This window comes from Aquarana catesbeiana, linkage group LG07, assembly GCF_042186555.1.
Source record: "Aquarana catesbeiana isolate 2022-GZ linkage group LG07, ASM4218655v1, whole genome shotgun sequence".
Taxonomy (NCBI): Eukaryota; Metazoa; Chordata; class Amphibia; order Anura; family Ranidae; genus Aquarana; species Aquarana catesbeiana.
This window is the reverse complement of record NC_133330.1, coordinates 171,156,292-171,170,004: the sequence shown is the minus strand read 5'-3', so window position 1 is coordinate 171,170,004 and position 13,713 is coordinate 171,156,292. Positions and strand designations below refer to the sequence as shown.

General features: G+C 37.6%; 1 protein-coding gene across 1 annotated transcript in view; it reads left to right on the top strand.

Moving 5' to 3' along the window:
* HMCN1 (hemicentin 1) overlaps positions 1-13,713 on the top strand; it is a 656,490-nt gene that overhangs the window by 227,702 nt on the left and 415,075 nt on the right. The window contains exons 41-45 of the mRNA XM_073592871.1: positions 1,718-1,893; positions 4,157-4,253; positions 6,337-6,459; positions 8,755-8,916; positions 9,709-9,990. Of these exons, the coding sequence (XP_073448972.1) occupies positions 1,718-1,893; positions 4,157-4,253; positions 6,337-6,459; positions 8,755-8,916; positions 9,709-9,990 (840 nt within the window). The remainder of the gene's footprint in view (positions 1-1,717; positions 1,894-4,156; positions 4,254-6,336; positions 6,460-8,754; positions 8,917-9,708; positions 9,991-13,713) is intronic.

Here is a 13,713-nt window from a genome sequence, read left to right as displayed (position 1 = left end):
TCAGAGAGGAAGTTAAGAGTCATTTTCCATAGCTTTTTCCCCTTAACAATCACAAAGGGTTTTGCTTTCTTGTTTTTTGGCATGAATATTTTTGGTTTTCCTTGAATTAGGGCACAGACACAGGAAGTAGGGGGTGGTTGGGGGTGATTGGGTGGGGGGGGCAGGGATATGGGAGGTGGGGACCAGCCAGAGAGGCCTAGTAATCCCTAGATCTACTTAGATCTCTAATCTGATCTGTCAGATTATTTACATTTAGATGTGGGATGCCTCCACATCTTATGCTTCCTCTTGCCTCCTCTTCGGGGAATAACTAGTATATATATATATGGTTGTTATAATAAGGTCCTAGGATATACACCTTTTATGTATGTTTCTTGGGGTATCTACGTTGTTTTGTGTATGAGATCATCTGTTCTCTTTTTTTTTTTTTTTCCTTTTTATGAATTTTGTCTCACCTTTTATTTTGTTGTATTGTATTTGTGACCGTTTTATAAAATGAATGAAAATAATTTATAAACCAAAACATAACATGTTAGGCAAAATACGAATTTCAGTTTGTAATATTTCATAGTCATATATAAAACAAATCTAAAATATGTAATTTATGTTAGGACAACTATATTCCTAAGTTCCTGACTTCTTCCTAAGTCCTGTTTCACACTGGGGCGGGGGCGTGGTCGGTGGTAAAGCGCCGCTATTGTTAACAGCGCTTTACCGTTGGTATTCGGCCGCTAGCGAGGCGGTTTTACCCCCGCTGGCAGCCGAGAAAGGATTAAAAACCACCACAAAGCGCCTCTGCAGAGGCGCTTTGCCAGCGGTATAGCCACGCTGTCCCATTGATTTCAATGGGCAGGAGCGGTGAAGGAGCGGTGTATACACCGCTCCTTCACCGCTCCGAAGATGCTGCTAGCAGGACTTTTTTTCCCATCCTGCCAGCGCACTGGAGGCTTTCACACTGGAGAGACAGCAGCGGCTGTTTCGGGTCGGTTTGCAGGCACTATTTTTAGCGCAATAGCGCCTGCAAACGCCCCAGTGTGAAAGGGGCCTAAATGTTTTTACTCAAGATCTGGGTAAAGTGTCTGGACATGTCTACCATATTCGTATATGTATTTAGCACTATACTAAATTGTAGTGTCATTGTACTGTCTCCCTTTATTTTGCTGTGCAAAATGTTGGCATTGTATATAAATCCTGTATAAAAATAATAATATAAATGTCTATTCACAGTATGTGTAGTCTTCTAAGTGTTGGTGTTTTTTTGACACTTGCATTAACTATATAGCATCTACATACCACTGAACCAAACCGAATCAAATACTGAACTCCAGAGATATAAATGTAAAAAATATTCAGCTTCTTGAGTAAGAACAGAAGTTGAAGAGACTGAGATTATACAGAGTGTCTAAACATACATTTTAGCATATTTCTTGAAAATCTATTTATAGCCCAAAATTTTTGAACATCTGTTTTTTTTTTTGATTCTGTATCAGTGGGGTATTTACATTCACCATCAATTTTTTTTTTGTTCCGGTAATATTGGTTACTAGGTCAAATATAGAGGGGGTAATAAAAACTGGACCAATATCCTAATGGTTCACTACTCTATCCTAAACTAAGAAAAAATGTTTTACCTATAGATGCACTATAAGTTAAATAGATTATACATGTATGTGTGTGTGGAAAACAACATAACGTGTTTTTTTCCTGTTGAACACAGTGCCACCAAACATAATGGGAGAACAGCAAAATATAACAATCCTAATTGGCCAAACACTTTTACTGAAGTGTGAAAGCAATGCAATACCACCTCCTTTGCTGATGTGGTTTAAAGACTGGAGACCATTGGTAAACAGACCAGGGCTTAGTATTTCTGAGGGTGGACATGTTTTGGAGGTAAGATAAAGTCCCAGGATGTAATTATTTTTCTTCAATTTCTATCATACATTACATCAGCTCAGTTCTACAACTTGAGTTCTTAAATTTCTAGTTGGTGAAGGAGCTCAAGTGCCAGCAATTAGGATTTTGCCTTTCTAGGTCCAGTTTAATTCAGAATACAGAAATCCTAATGAAGAATACCCCCTCTTATATTGAAGGTCTTCATGTAACTTTCTTGATTTAAAAAAGACAGTATGTAAATATAGGCAGAGATGAGTTTTAGGCTAGGTTCACACCTGTGCCACTGCGAGACCTGCACAAATTCCCGCAGCTACAACCACCCGCAAAGTGACATGTGGGACCCGTGGGCGGGTGCCATTATTTCTAATGGCATGCCACCCGCACAGGTAATCACACCCACACTGGGAACCATGCTGTATCATTCAAATTAATGGGCTGTTGTGCCCGAGCAAACACGGGCCACACAGCCCACACAAGTGTGACCCTAGCCTTAGAATAGAATAGTGGACTACTGATCTGTAAAACAAATATGACAGCATAGCATCCGCAATGAAGAGCCTCTAAGCGGTCTAAATGTAAGGGCTAAAATTTGAACTTTAAAAAACACCAAATGGCAATACTGTTCTTCCTTGAGTTGGTCAAAAAGGTAAGTATTAGGGGGGCTGAGGGGGCTGCTACACACAGAACACTTTTTATCTTGATGCATAGAATGCATTAAGATGAAAAAAACCTTCTGACTTTGTAACCACTTTAAACCTTGTGCAAATATAAACATGTAAATTTCATACCAGAAAATAAATATCATACCAGAAAATATAGAAAACATCCATCACAAGAAAATATTGTCCATAAAAGATCTATAATTAGACACCAAAGATTCAAATTAAAATCTTCCTTCCACCACTTTGCTGATAAAGTGGAAATCAAAAACACCCAGTGATTATTAGGAGAGCAGCTCACTGTCACAGTCAACCCCCAAAATGAATGCAAGGTCTGAAAATGCTTTGGTATAATCCACTACAGACAGCCGTTCTCACATATGAATCCAGATTACAGATGGATGCATCAAAATCTCATATGCATAGAAAAAGAGGCTAGCAATAGTGAAGTACTGCTTAAAAACTTTTTAATAAAAAATAAATGGCTACACTTACATAGGCAGATAAAGTATCAGTATGTCATAAATCCCACACAATGCTACGGTCTCCACACTCCAACACCACAAACCAAGCACTCCCATAGTTTGAAAGTGTTTGAAAATCTCAACAATGTGAGGGTGATTCCCACCTTAGATAGCTTTCACCAGAACACTTGTCCTTTGCAACTCTAAAATTCTGGATTTCCCCTCACTCTCTGTTTCTGTGACAATGGTCAATCTTTCCAGTGGGGACATAGACAGCAATAAAAACCTGACATTGTGTCTAACCCATACATACTCTATCCAAAAAAGTTGCACCTTTACATACACTTTTAGCTATCATTGATTGTCAGTGCTGAAAATATGACTATATGAATAGCTTAGGTAACTAACCCTCAAAATTGTGTTTGTCACCCTTGACATCTTTGGCCCTTTGACCTTCCTCTAATACACTGATCTATGTCCATACATACAATTGTATTTCTATTTCATGTCTGCAAGGCAAAGGTAGTATGTCAGAATTTCAATTCTTTTCAGAATATATGTAAATAAATCTCAACTAGTTTGCATGTTCATAAAGGTCACTGTCGGTAAAATTCCATTCTCTCACTGATCAGTCAACTCCGGTCATGTTGATTAGAAGATTTATTACAAATGTATATACATAGGGATGAACTCTCACAGCAAGGAGCTCCGTGCAGAGTCATACAGGAACCCTTTACACATGTCATTTTATAACAGTATTTGGCAAGCTATCATTGGCTAAGGCACACTGGTGACTCATGGTGCATCGTCAGCTTTATTGTCAAAAACAATGCCCTTTCACAATATGCCCTAATATGGTAAACTTTTGCTAGTTCTTTAAATATTGTTGTAGGTGCTGGTCGGAACTAAGCAGATTGCATAAACAATAAGTCAGCGCCATTTTAGCTAGAATAAAGCATATAAGGAACAAGGCAAATGTTGATATCACTTGTAATTCTTTAAATATTTCTTATCAGTCACGTCAAGAGTTCTAATTTGTTAACTTCTGAATTAGATGTTCGGACAAGTAGTCCTTGCATATACTGTACATTATTCATACATTTCTAAGGTAGTATTTATTTAACTGTTGTTTTACAGATTGAAAATGCTCAAGTGAAGGATACTGGACGGTATTCTTGTGAGGCTGTAAATATTGCTGGAAGAACACAAAGGAATTTTAATGTGAAGATTTTAGGTTGGTTTATAATATTGACTTTGTGAGTATAAATATGCATTTATTGTATACAGCTAAAGGTGTATTTCACCTAAAAAGTCTCTTATGCCAATACACATCTTCCTTTTATTTTGTGTACACTACCATCTGAGAATGTGCAGTACACTGTACACTTACAGCTCATTTCCAGCATACAGTATGTAAGTTACACAGTGGAGTTAAGTGCTGGAAAAATGAAACTCCAACATAAATGCGTAGGAGTTACATGATTAATAGCTGACCAGAGTTAAAAAGAGTTTTTTTTAGTTTGTTTTTTGACAAAAGGAAAGTTACTTTTTAAAGCTCCCTTATGCCGTGTACACACGACCGTTTTTTTCCGTCGGAATGAACTCTGGCGGTTTTTTTCGACGGAGTTCCGACAGAGTTCTGATGAAACAGACTTGCCTACACATGATCACACCAAAGTCTGATCATTTAGAATGCGATGACATACGATGGGACTAGAAAAAGGAAGTTCTATAGCCAGTAGCCAATAGCTGCCCTTGCGTCGTTTTTGGTCCGTTGGAATAGCATATAGACGAACGTTTTTTCTGATAGGAATTGATTCCATCGGAAAGATTTAAAACATGTTCTATTTCTAGGTCTGTCAGAATTTTCGAAAGGAAAAGTCCGATGAAGCCCTAACACGATCGGAATGTCCGATGGAATGATTCCGTTGGACCTTTTCTGCTGGAAAGTCAGGTCGTGTGTACGCGGCATTACTTTCCAGGTATGGGTAGCATGTGAACCCCTCTTTCCTTGAGATAATGCTAGTGCTTTCTGATAGGCTGCTCAAGCACCCAACACTGTTACATATGATATCGTCTGTCTCCTCATTGAAGAGTTGTTTCCTTACCTCCTGTTCTGGTCACAGAATGTCACTAGGACTAGAAGTTTTTAGGTATCTCCCAGCAGGGGACAGAGGTCTGGAAAAAAAAAATACATAGTTTAGTGGAGAGGTTAGAACATCTGTGAAGTCTTTATGGCCTCTGAAAAGCCTCCGATAGCTCATTTCCAGTGACAGCTACAACCTCTCTTTCTTTTATTGTCCTTTGTCAATGGCGCAGATTGTGAGGGATGATCTCTCCAATGAAGACACAAACAACAATAAAATTTTTAAAGAAGTTATGAATATTTTTTTCCATTGCTGCTATATCAATAAGACAGTATACTATTTTATTAGCACAAGTCTAGCATAAGATGAGGTTGAGCAGATTATAGGTACTTCAGTCAACAACTTATTTCATATATACCAATCCTTCTAATAAATTCTGGTATTAGATTGCCAGCCTGGGCCTCATTAAGAGTCATAAACAAGAGTGGGTGTCTTCTAGTCATGTAAGTGTCACAGTTTACCCATTTTGTCACCTTTTCTTGCCAACATGCCTCATTCTAAACCCCTTGCATGGATTTTTAAAGCAAAAAATATGGTGGTTTTGGTCGATATTATTTCTTTTTTTGAAACGCGTTGTAAACTGATTTTTTTTACATAATTATTTTTAAACTTTTTTTTAAATAAACATTTGATAATGTACAGGACAAATTGGGCTGTCCAATAAGAAAATCACTTTTGCCTGAAGTAGGAGCTTATGATGACCTGAAATGTATGTGGAAATGCATGTGGAGCCATATTCACAGCAAAGTAGTAAGCCAGCTGTCTTCAAATGCAGACATCTCCATATGCTGTAAGTCATGAATATAGAATATTAGGCGCCCTATTTAATATTTTCATGCACAGCAGACAGAGATTTGGCAAAGATCAGATATTTGTTGGCAGATTGACTCATATACACCACACAGAGGATGTATGCAACTTTGTTTTCTTATTTTCTGTGCTAAAGTTACATAGTGACACTGACAAAAATAAGGATGGACCATACAAAAATTTTTGGTTAGCAAGTGGCTGTTCTGATATATATCTTACCTTTGTATTTTTTTTATTGCATTTTTTTTCATTGATATTAAAAAGATAGGGAATTGTGTTGAGAAGAAATCAGCGTTCTTTTATGATAACTGGAAAAGGTAGTGAAAATAGTATACACTTTTCATATTCATTGTGTTTCAGTTCCTCCAACAATAAAAGATTCAGCAGAAGAATCAGATGTTACAGTAATAGAAGGAACACTGATAAGTCTTGTGTGTGATTCCAGCGGTATTCCACCCCCAGCACTGACTTGGAAAAAAAATGGTATGGTCGCTTGTTGAAGGATACAGACGTGCACCGTATACAATATTGTTCTACCTTTTCAATTGATTGCTGCATAAATTACAATACTAATAGGCAGTCATTAGTGTGTTTTGTATTAGTAGGTTGGTTATTTAAAACTGTGGCAAATATTTCCTCACAGAGGCATATTTAGTCACAATGCCTTGATACCAAATCAAAACAAATCTAAATCTCCTCATTGTCATTTAGCCCTTTTCCCTCAAGCCGCAAACAAAAACCCATCAAGCTATCATTCAGCTGTTTATTAAAATAAGCCATATTTAGTAAACAGCCATTTATTAAAAAAATTATTTTAATCAAATTTTACAACTTGATAAGCTGTACCTACCAACTGAATCAGAAAAAAAATGATCATATTACAACAGATAAGAAATGTTTTCACATACTCTACAAAATGGAATATGAGCACACAGTCTATAAATAAAGGCAGGGGGAGTTATGCTTAAAGGAAACCTGCTATAATATACTATAATATACTATAATATATAGGCTAAAATAAGAAAGTAGGAACTGCACCACCACGTGTGCTGTCCAAAGAATCATTTAGCATATGAAAATCAAAAGGATTCCCATCAACACTGCTGAATTGGTAATAACTTTTTTCAAGACATAATTGTACAATGATTCAATGTAAGTAGAGAAAAATGTATAGTTTTCCTACTTATTTATAGTTACACATTTTGGGATTTGCAGGTCATTACTTTACCTCTATTATTATATAATACAAATAATTACAATTGTATATTTTACTGTTTTAAAATATGTATATTTTCTTTGGTGATTATACAGAATCCTTCTTCTTTGGCTTCTTCCAGGCTAGATATTTATTTAGCACCTACCTAGTTACATACTAAACGCTTATATTAATATATTTTAGGTGTTTAATCTCACACATAACTTGTACTCTTTGTATACAATGTTTTATATACAGTAATTTGGTGTTATGATGAGGAGACTGGTGTTGGTGTCTTCATTGCACACAGACAGCAATGCGGTATATTTGTTATTTCTAGCCCTCTCTGACCAGAGAAGACTTTACCCCCTTCAATTCCAGGGTAGCAATGCAAATTGCCAGAGCGCACTTCATCTCTTTTAAACAGAAGATATTAAAATAGATACAACCCAAGAATAAAAAGGGAATATATTGAAGCTTACCGGTCCTTAGATTTGGTGGTTGCATTAGTCTCCTTCTTCAAACTTTTTAGGCATTTTTAATTTACACATGGTGATTCTGCCAGTAACACATTTCCTGTTCTGCAGTTACAATGCTTACTTGCTGCACTAGGGTTAATTTACTAAAACTGGAGAGTGGAAAGTCTGGTGTAGCTCTGAACAGAAAACAATCAGCTTCCAGGATTTTTGTCAAAGCTTAATTGAACAAGCTGAAGTTTGAAGCTGATTAACTTCCATGCACAGCTGCACAAGATGCACTCTCCAGTTTTAGTAAATCAACCCTATTGCATCTGCGATTGAGCAGCATTGTTACCACAGGGAAAGAAATGCACTAGAACTACAGAACATCTCCCCTTCTCTTCAAAATGTGCGGGGAAGATAGACATGGGCATGGGAATTCAGTGGTAGAGCACACAGGAAGCTGGCAACTCACTGTAAACCCAGCAGGATCAGTAGGTATGTTTCTGTACCTGTAGCATTTTTAAAGAGACAAAACATTAGGAAATGTGCTTGTATTTGATAGATTTACTATTTGTTTTCATTTTTCTGACATACACTTGAATTTACTTGGTAAGCAGTGCAGCAATTTTAAGTTTAGGCTTTGTTCAAATGTGCTTTTATTGTAGTGTATACTTAAAACTACAGTATATGAGATTTAAGATGTTTACCTGTGTTGACCTCTTATGTGTTATTGCAGAGGGGTGCTGAAATTGTAAACTAGGTACATTAGGTATTTATATATTGACCAAACAATGCAGAAAGAATGCTAATTGCTATATATTATGTACATGTGTTTAGTAAGTGGTGGTAGTGGGATGGTAGGGCTTCATATCCTATCATGCCAAAAAGGAATTAAATTATTTCATTTTAAAACAAAAATTATTTGAAATGATAAATTTCATAAAGAAATATGAAAGTAATTAACATTTAAACTACCATAAATCTGAACAGCAAAAATTGTACTTCTCATAAATAGTTTGAAATACTAAATAAGAGCATGGAACAGAGGTTTTTATAGCGCCAAGGCTTATGAAGATATGACTGTCTACAGCAAGAAGAATATTTAATTATTGTATTTCACAGATACGCCAGTTACACCGGACAACAAAGGTCGGATTCGTTTTCTGTCAGGAGGGAGACATCTTCATATTGCAGTTGCTATGGAATCTGATGAATCATCATATACATGCACTGCTTCCAACACAGCAGGGAACGCAGCAAAAATGTATAATGTGAAGGTTTATGGTAAGTAACGTATAACACAACACAAGCACTTAGCAGTAAAAATAGATCTCTACCTCCAATGCAAAATTAAGACCACTATATGCGAAAATAGACTGCAAAATGTTACCTTCTGTTGTTAACAATTTGTTGACAAATGATGATAAGGAATGTTCAAAATTTCCAAACTGATTACTCTAATTAGACTAAAACATGCAAAAACGTACTGTATGATGATTATCAACACAGCTTCTTTCAAAAGAAGTCTCTTATTTGTCACTTTCATTAAGGCGTTAGTATTTCTTCCCATGTACGTCATTCATCACTGTCATATGAAATGTATTGAACTGTGCAGTCACAAGGGCATCTGAACCCTGGGAAGTAAATAACTGGACTGACACCATAATCTTGATGCAACATCCACATTTATAATTTCACTGATTTATATTTATGAAAATATGGATTTATTTGAAGTTATAAAATGATGAATCTAAATAGTTTGTGGAGGAGTGTAAAGCTTATTAGGAATGTGTTTCACATGATAAATGAAAATTAAGCTGCTATAGTGTGAAGTGAGGAGGTGAGAATTAAAATGAAAACAAGGATGAGGAGTGCCCCTAAATCTAGAGATGCTGAAACTAGATAGGGGTATACAATTATTATTCTAGATTGCAAATCTCAGACCAGTGTTAGCATGCCATCATGTTAATGCATTCCAGGATGCCAGGGTTATACAGGTGTGCTCACACACACATCTGCTAGCCAACTAAATCCTAAACTATTTTTCTTTTCCTTCTATTTATACTTTTAATACAGTACATCCCAGTATATCGGGAGGTGGACCTGTACCCTTGGATGTGGTAGTAATTGAAGAAAATAATGTGACTTTGGAATGTGACCCTAGTGGAAGCCCACAACCCATGCTGACTTGGCTTAGAGAAGGGATTCCTTTAAGTAATGAAGATGGATTCAAAATCCTCAGAAATGGAAGACAGTTACATTTAGAAAAGGCACAGGCTTCAGATTCTGGACTGTATCTATGTGTAGCAGTGAATGTGGCTGGGCAAGCTGATAAAAAATATGATTTAAAGGTTTTCGGTAAGTAGTAACTTGATTTGAAGTCCAGATTTCTTATGTCTAAAGTTAAAAGAGGAATTTGATTTATAGAATAACATTTCAGTCATCATTATATAGAACCATTCACCTCCTAGTAAAAAAAAAAAAAGTATGCGTTGCAACAGTTTTTTCTAAGTCTACCTGCAAAGTCCCACAAATACTTGCTGAGCTGGCCAGTGAAATCCAACTAATGCAGCTTCCTGTGAAGGTGTGACAGTGCTGCACTGATCCTGAGTTCAGATCAGAGTTACCACTCTTATGTATGCTGTACCTAATGCACTACAGTGGGATAAACATATGTTGTGGAGGGAATGGCTATCAGCATTACCACTGCTGAGTCACAATCCTGTAGCTTGTCAGTCAGCACCTCGCCACACCTAGTCATGCCCACTGCCTCTTGGGTTTACAGCATTGTCTTTGCTGCTGAAAACTTCTCAGTGTAAGCTGCAGTGTCTGGGAGAAGGGACATGTAAGACACAAATGAAGGAAGATTTGGCTCACTCAGGAATGGTAAAGGAAGTTTTTTGTTTACCTTATGAAGCTTATGCATCACATAGTAACTGGATTCAGTACTTGTATAGACTGCCATATAGAATACATTAGTTGTACTTGAAAGCAAGTAATGCTTATTCATTATTGCTCCAAAACAGTGTCACTAACAGAGTATTTATTATTTATCGATGCTTTACAGAACTTGAATGTATTTAATGTTTAGGGTGCTGATTCATGTCATATCTTATATCTTAGCTCAGCTGAAGGAAACTTATACCGGGAGGAAACAGGGGCTGCCATTATTAACATCCTTTTGAAAGTGCTAGTTGCCTTGCCACTGACTTGAACACTTTGTGAGTGAGCATAGTATACAGCATGCCAGACTGATATTTAAACTCCTATTCTGAATTTGACCAGTGCAACAGACAGGGAACTAGCAATGTCAGCCCACAAATACAGTACCCTCAGTGCAGGTTTCTTTTGAAGTCTTTAGAATAGAGACCATATAAAATAAGTATAGCCCCTTTTCCTAAAGGCTATTGCTAGCCATATACAGTATGATATAATGGTTTAAGATCAGTCTAGGTTTTTTGTGTTTTGATCATACAGCAAGCATGCAAAAGAAAATATTTGAGATTTTGAACATACAAATCCCCTTAATGTCATAAAGAACACTGTGTTAATTAAAGCAGTTACAACATACGCTCAAAGTTTAGTTATTTAAAAATTCAACATTTTTAATATATTTTTTTAATCAATATAATGTCACACTTTTTAGATTTTTAAAGGCCTTCAATATATGTAGTGTATTGTAATTTACATAATATTTTTAAAATTAGTTTACTTTTTTCAGCATATATTTTTTAAGCATATTTTGCAAGTTGTGTATGAATATTTCATGCTTAGTATTTACAGCCAGTTGGTGACATTCTAAGCCTCTTTTCACATGTTTCCCAAGCTAATTTGAACTGTTTTGCTAAAGAGTTAATGCTTAAAGTGATTGTAAATGATCACCTCGTAAAACAACCCATTTAGTTTATAATTAAAATGGAAGGCAAAACATTTGTGTATTCACATAAAAAAATTACCCCCCCCCCCCCATTTTTATAAGTGATCACATTCCCTCTGTTCCCTCTGTTCTCAGCTACATAAGAGCTGGGGGAGGAGAAGCAACAGCACAGAGGGCTTCCCAGGGAAAGGCTGTGCAGGGGGGATGTCAGGAGAAGTCTGATCATTGGAGGAGAGCAGGCTGAGTTCCCAGCACAGCTAGAGAACTGACAATGCTGTGTTCTCCTGCTTAGTGTGGTCAATTTTGATAGGAAAGCAGAGGGACTGGCAGGAACACCAGGAATATGAAATGTTGGAGTAACAAACACATACATACAGTATCTCACAAAAGTGAGTACATCCCTCAGATTTTTTGTAAATATTTTATTCTTTATTTTCATGTGACAACACTGAAGAAATTACATTTTGCTCACTAATGTAAAGTAGTGAGTGTACAGCTTGTATAACAGTGTAAATTTGCTGTCCCCTCAAAATAACTCAACACACAGCCATTAATGTCTAAACCGCTGGCAACAAAACACCCCTAAGTGAAAATGTCCAAATTGGGTCCAAAGTGTCAATATTTTGTGTGGCCACAGGTTGCCACTGGAGTCCACTTCCACTCCTCCATGACGACATCACGGAGCTGATGTTAGTGACCTTGTGCTGATCCACCTTCCATTTGAGGATGCCCCACAGATGCACAATAGGGTTTATGACTGGAGACATGCTTGGCCAGTCCATCACCTTTACACTCAGCTTCTTTACCAAGACAGTGGTCATCTTGGAGGTGTGTTTGGGGTCGTTATCATGTTGGAATACTGCCCTGCGGCCCAAGGGAGTCTCCGAAGGGAGGGGATCATGCTCTGCTTCAGTATGTAACAGTACATGTTGGCATTCATGGTTCCCTCAATGAACTGTAGCTCCCCAGTATCGGCAGCACTCATGCAGCCCCAGGCCATGACACTCCCACCACCATGCTTGACATTAGGCAAGACACACTTGTCTTTGTACGCCTCACCTAGTTGTCGCCACACACGCTTGACACCATCTGAATCAAATAAGTTTATCTTGGTCTCATCAGACGACAGGACATGGTTCCAGTAATCCATATCCTTAGTCTGCTTGTCTTCATCAAACTGTTTGCAGGCTTTCTTGTGCATCATCTTTAGAAGAGGCTTCCTTCTGGCATGACAGCCATGCAGACCAATTTGATGCAGTGTGTGGCTTATGGTCTGAGCACTGACAGGCTGACCCCCACCTCTTAAACCTCTGCAGCAATGCTGGTAACACTCATACATCTATTTCCCAAAGACATCCTCTGGATATGACGCTAAGTACGTGCAGTCAACTTCTTTGGTCGACCATGGCAAAGCCTGTTCTGAGTGGAACTTGTCCTGTTAAACCACTGTCTGGTCTTGGCCACCGTGCTGCAGCTCAGTTTCAGGGTCTTGGCAATCTTCTTATAGCCAAGGCCATCTTTATGTAGAGCAACAATTCTTTTTTTCAGATCCTCAGAGAGTTCTTTGCCATGAGGTGCCATGTTGAACTTTCAGTGACCAGTATGAGAGAGTGAGAACGATAACACCAAATTTAACACACCTGCTCCTCATTCACACATGAGACCTTGTAACACCAGGGAGGGAAAATATCTAATTGAGCCCAATTTGGACATTTTCACTTAGGGGTGTACTCACTTTTGTTGCCAGCGGTTTAGACATTATTGGCTGCGTGTTGAGTTATTTTGAGGGGACAGCAAATTTACACTGTTGTACAAGCTGTAAACTACTTTACATTGTAGCAAAATGTAATTTCTTCAGTGTTGTCACATGAAAAGATATAATAAAATATTTACAAAAACGTGAGGGGCGTAATCACTTTTGTGAGATACTGTAGCTGAATCAGAGGGGAGGGTCATTCCCCTCCCCCTTTCCATCATCGATACGGGTAGATCACTTTTGTGGGATACTGTAGCTGAATCAGAGGTGAGGGTCATTCCCCTCCCTCTTTCCATCATCGAAACAGGCAGATACAGAGCTTGAATTAGAGAATGAAATTCTAAAGAGGGAAATGGGACTACTATGATATCTCTTTATAAAACTGTTAACCAGGGCTTTTTTTCTCAGAAAATAGGTACAGGAACTCCCCCTCCTGAGTCACCCCCTT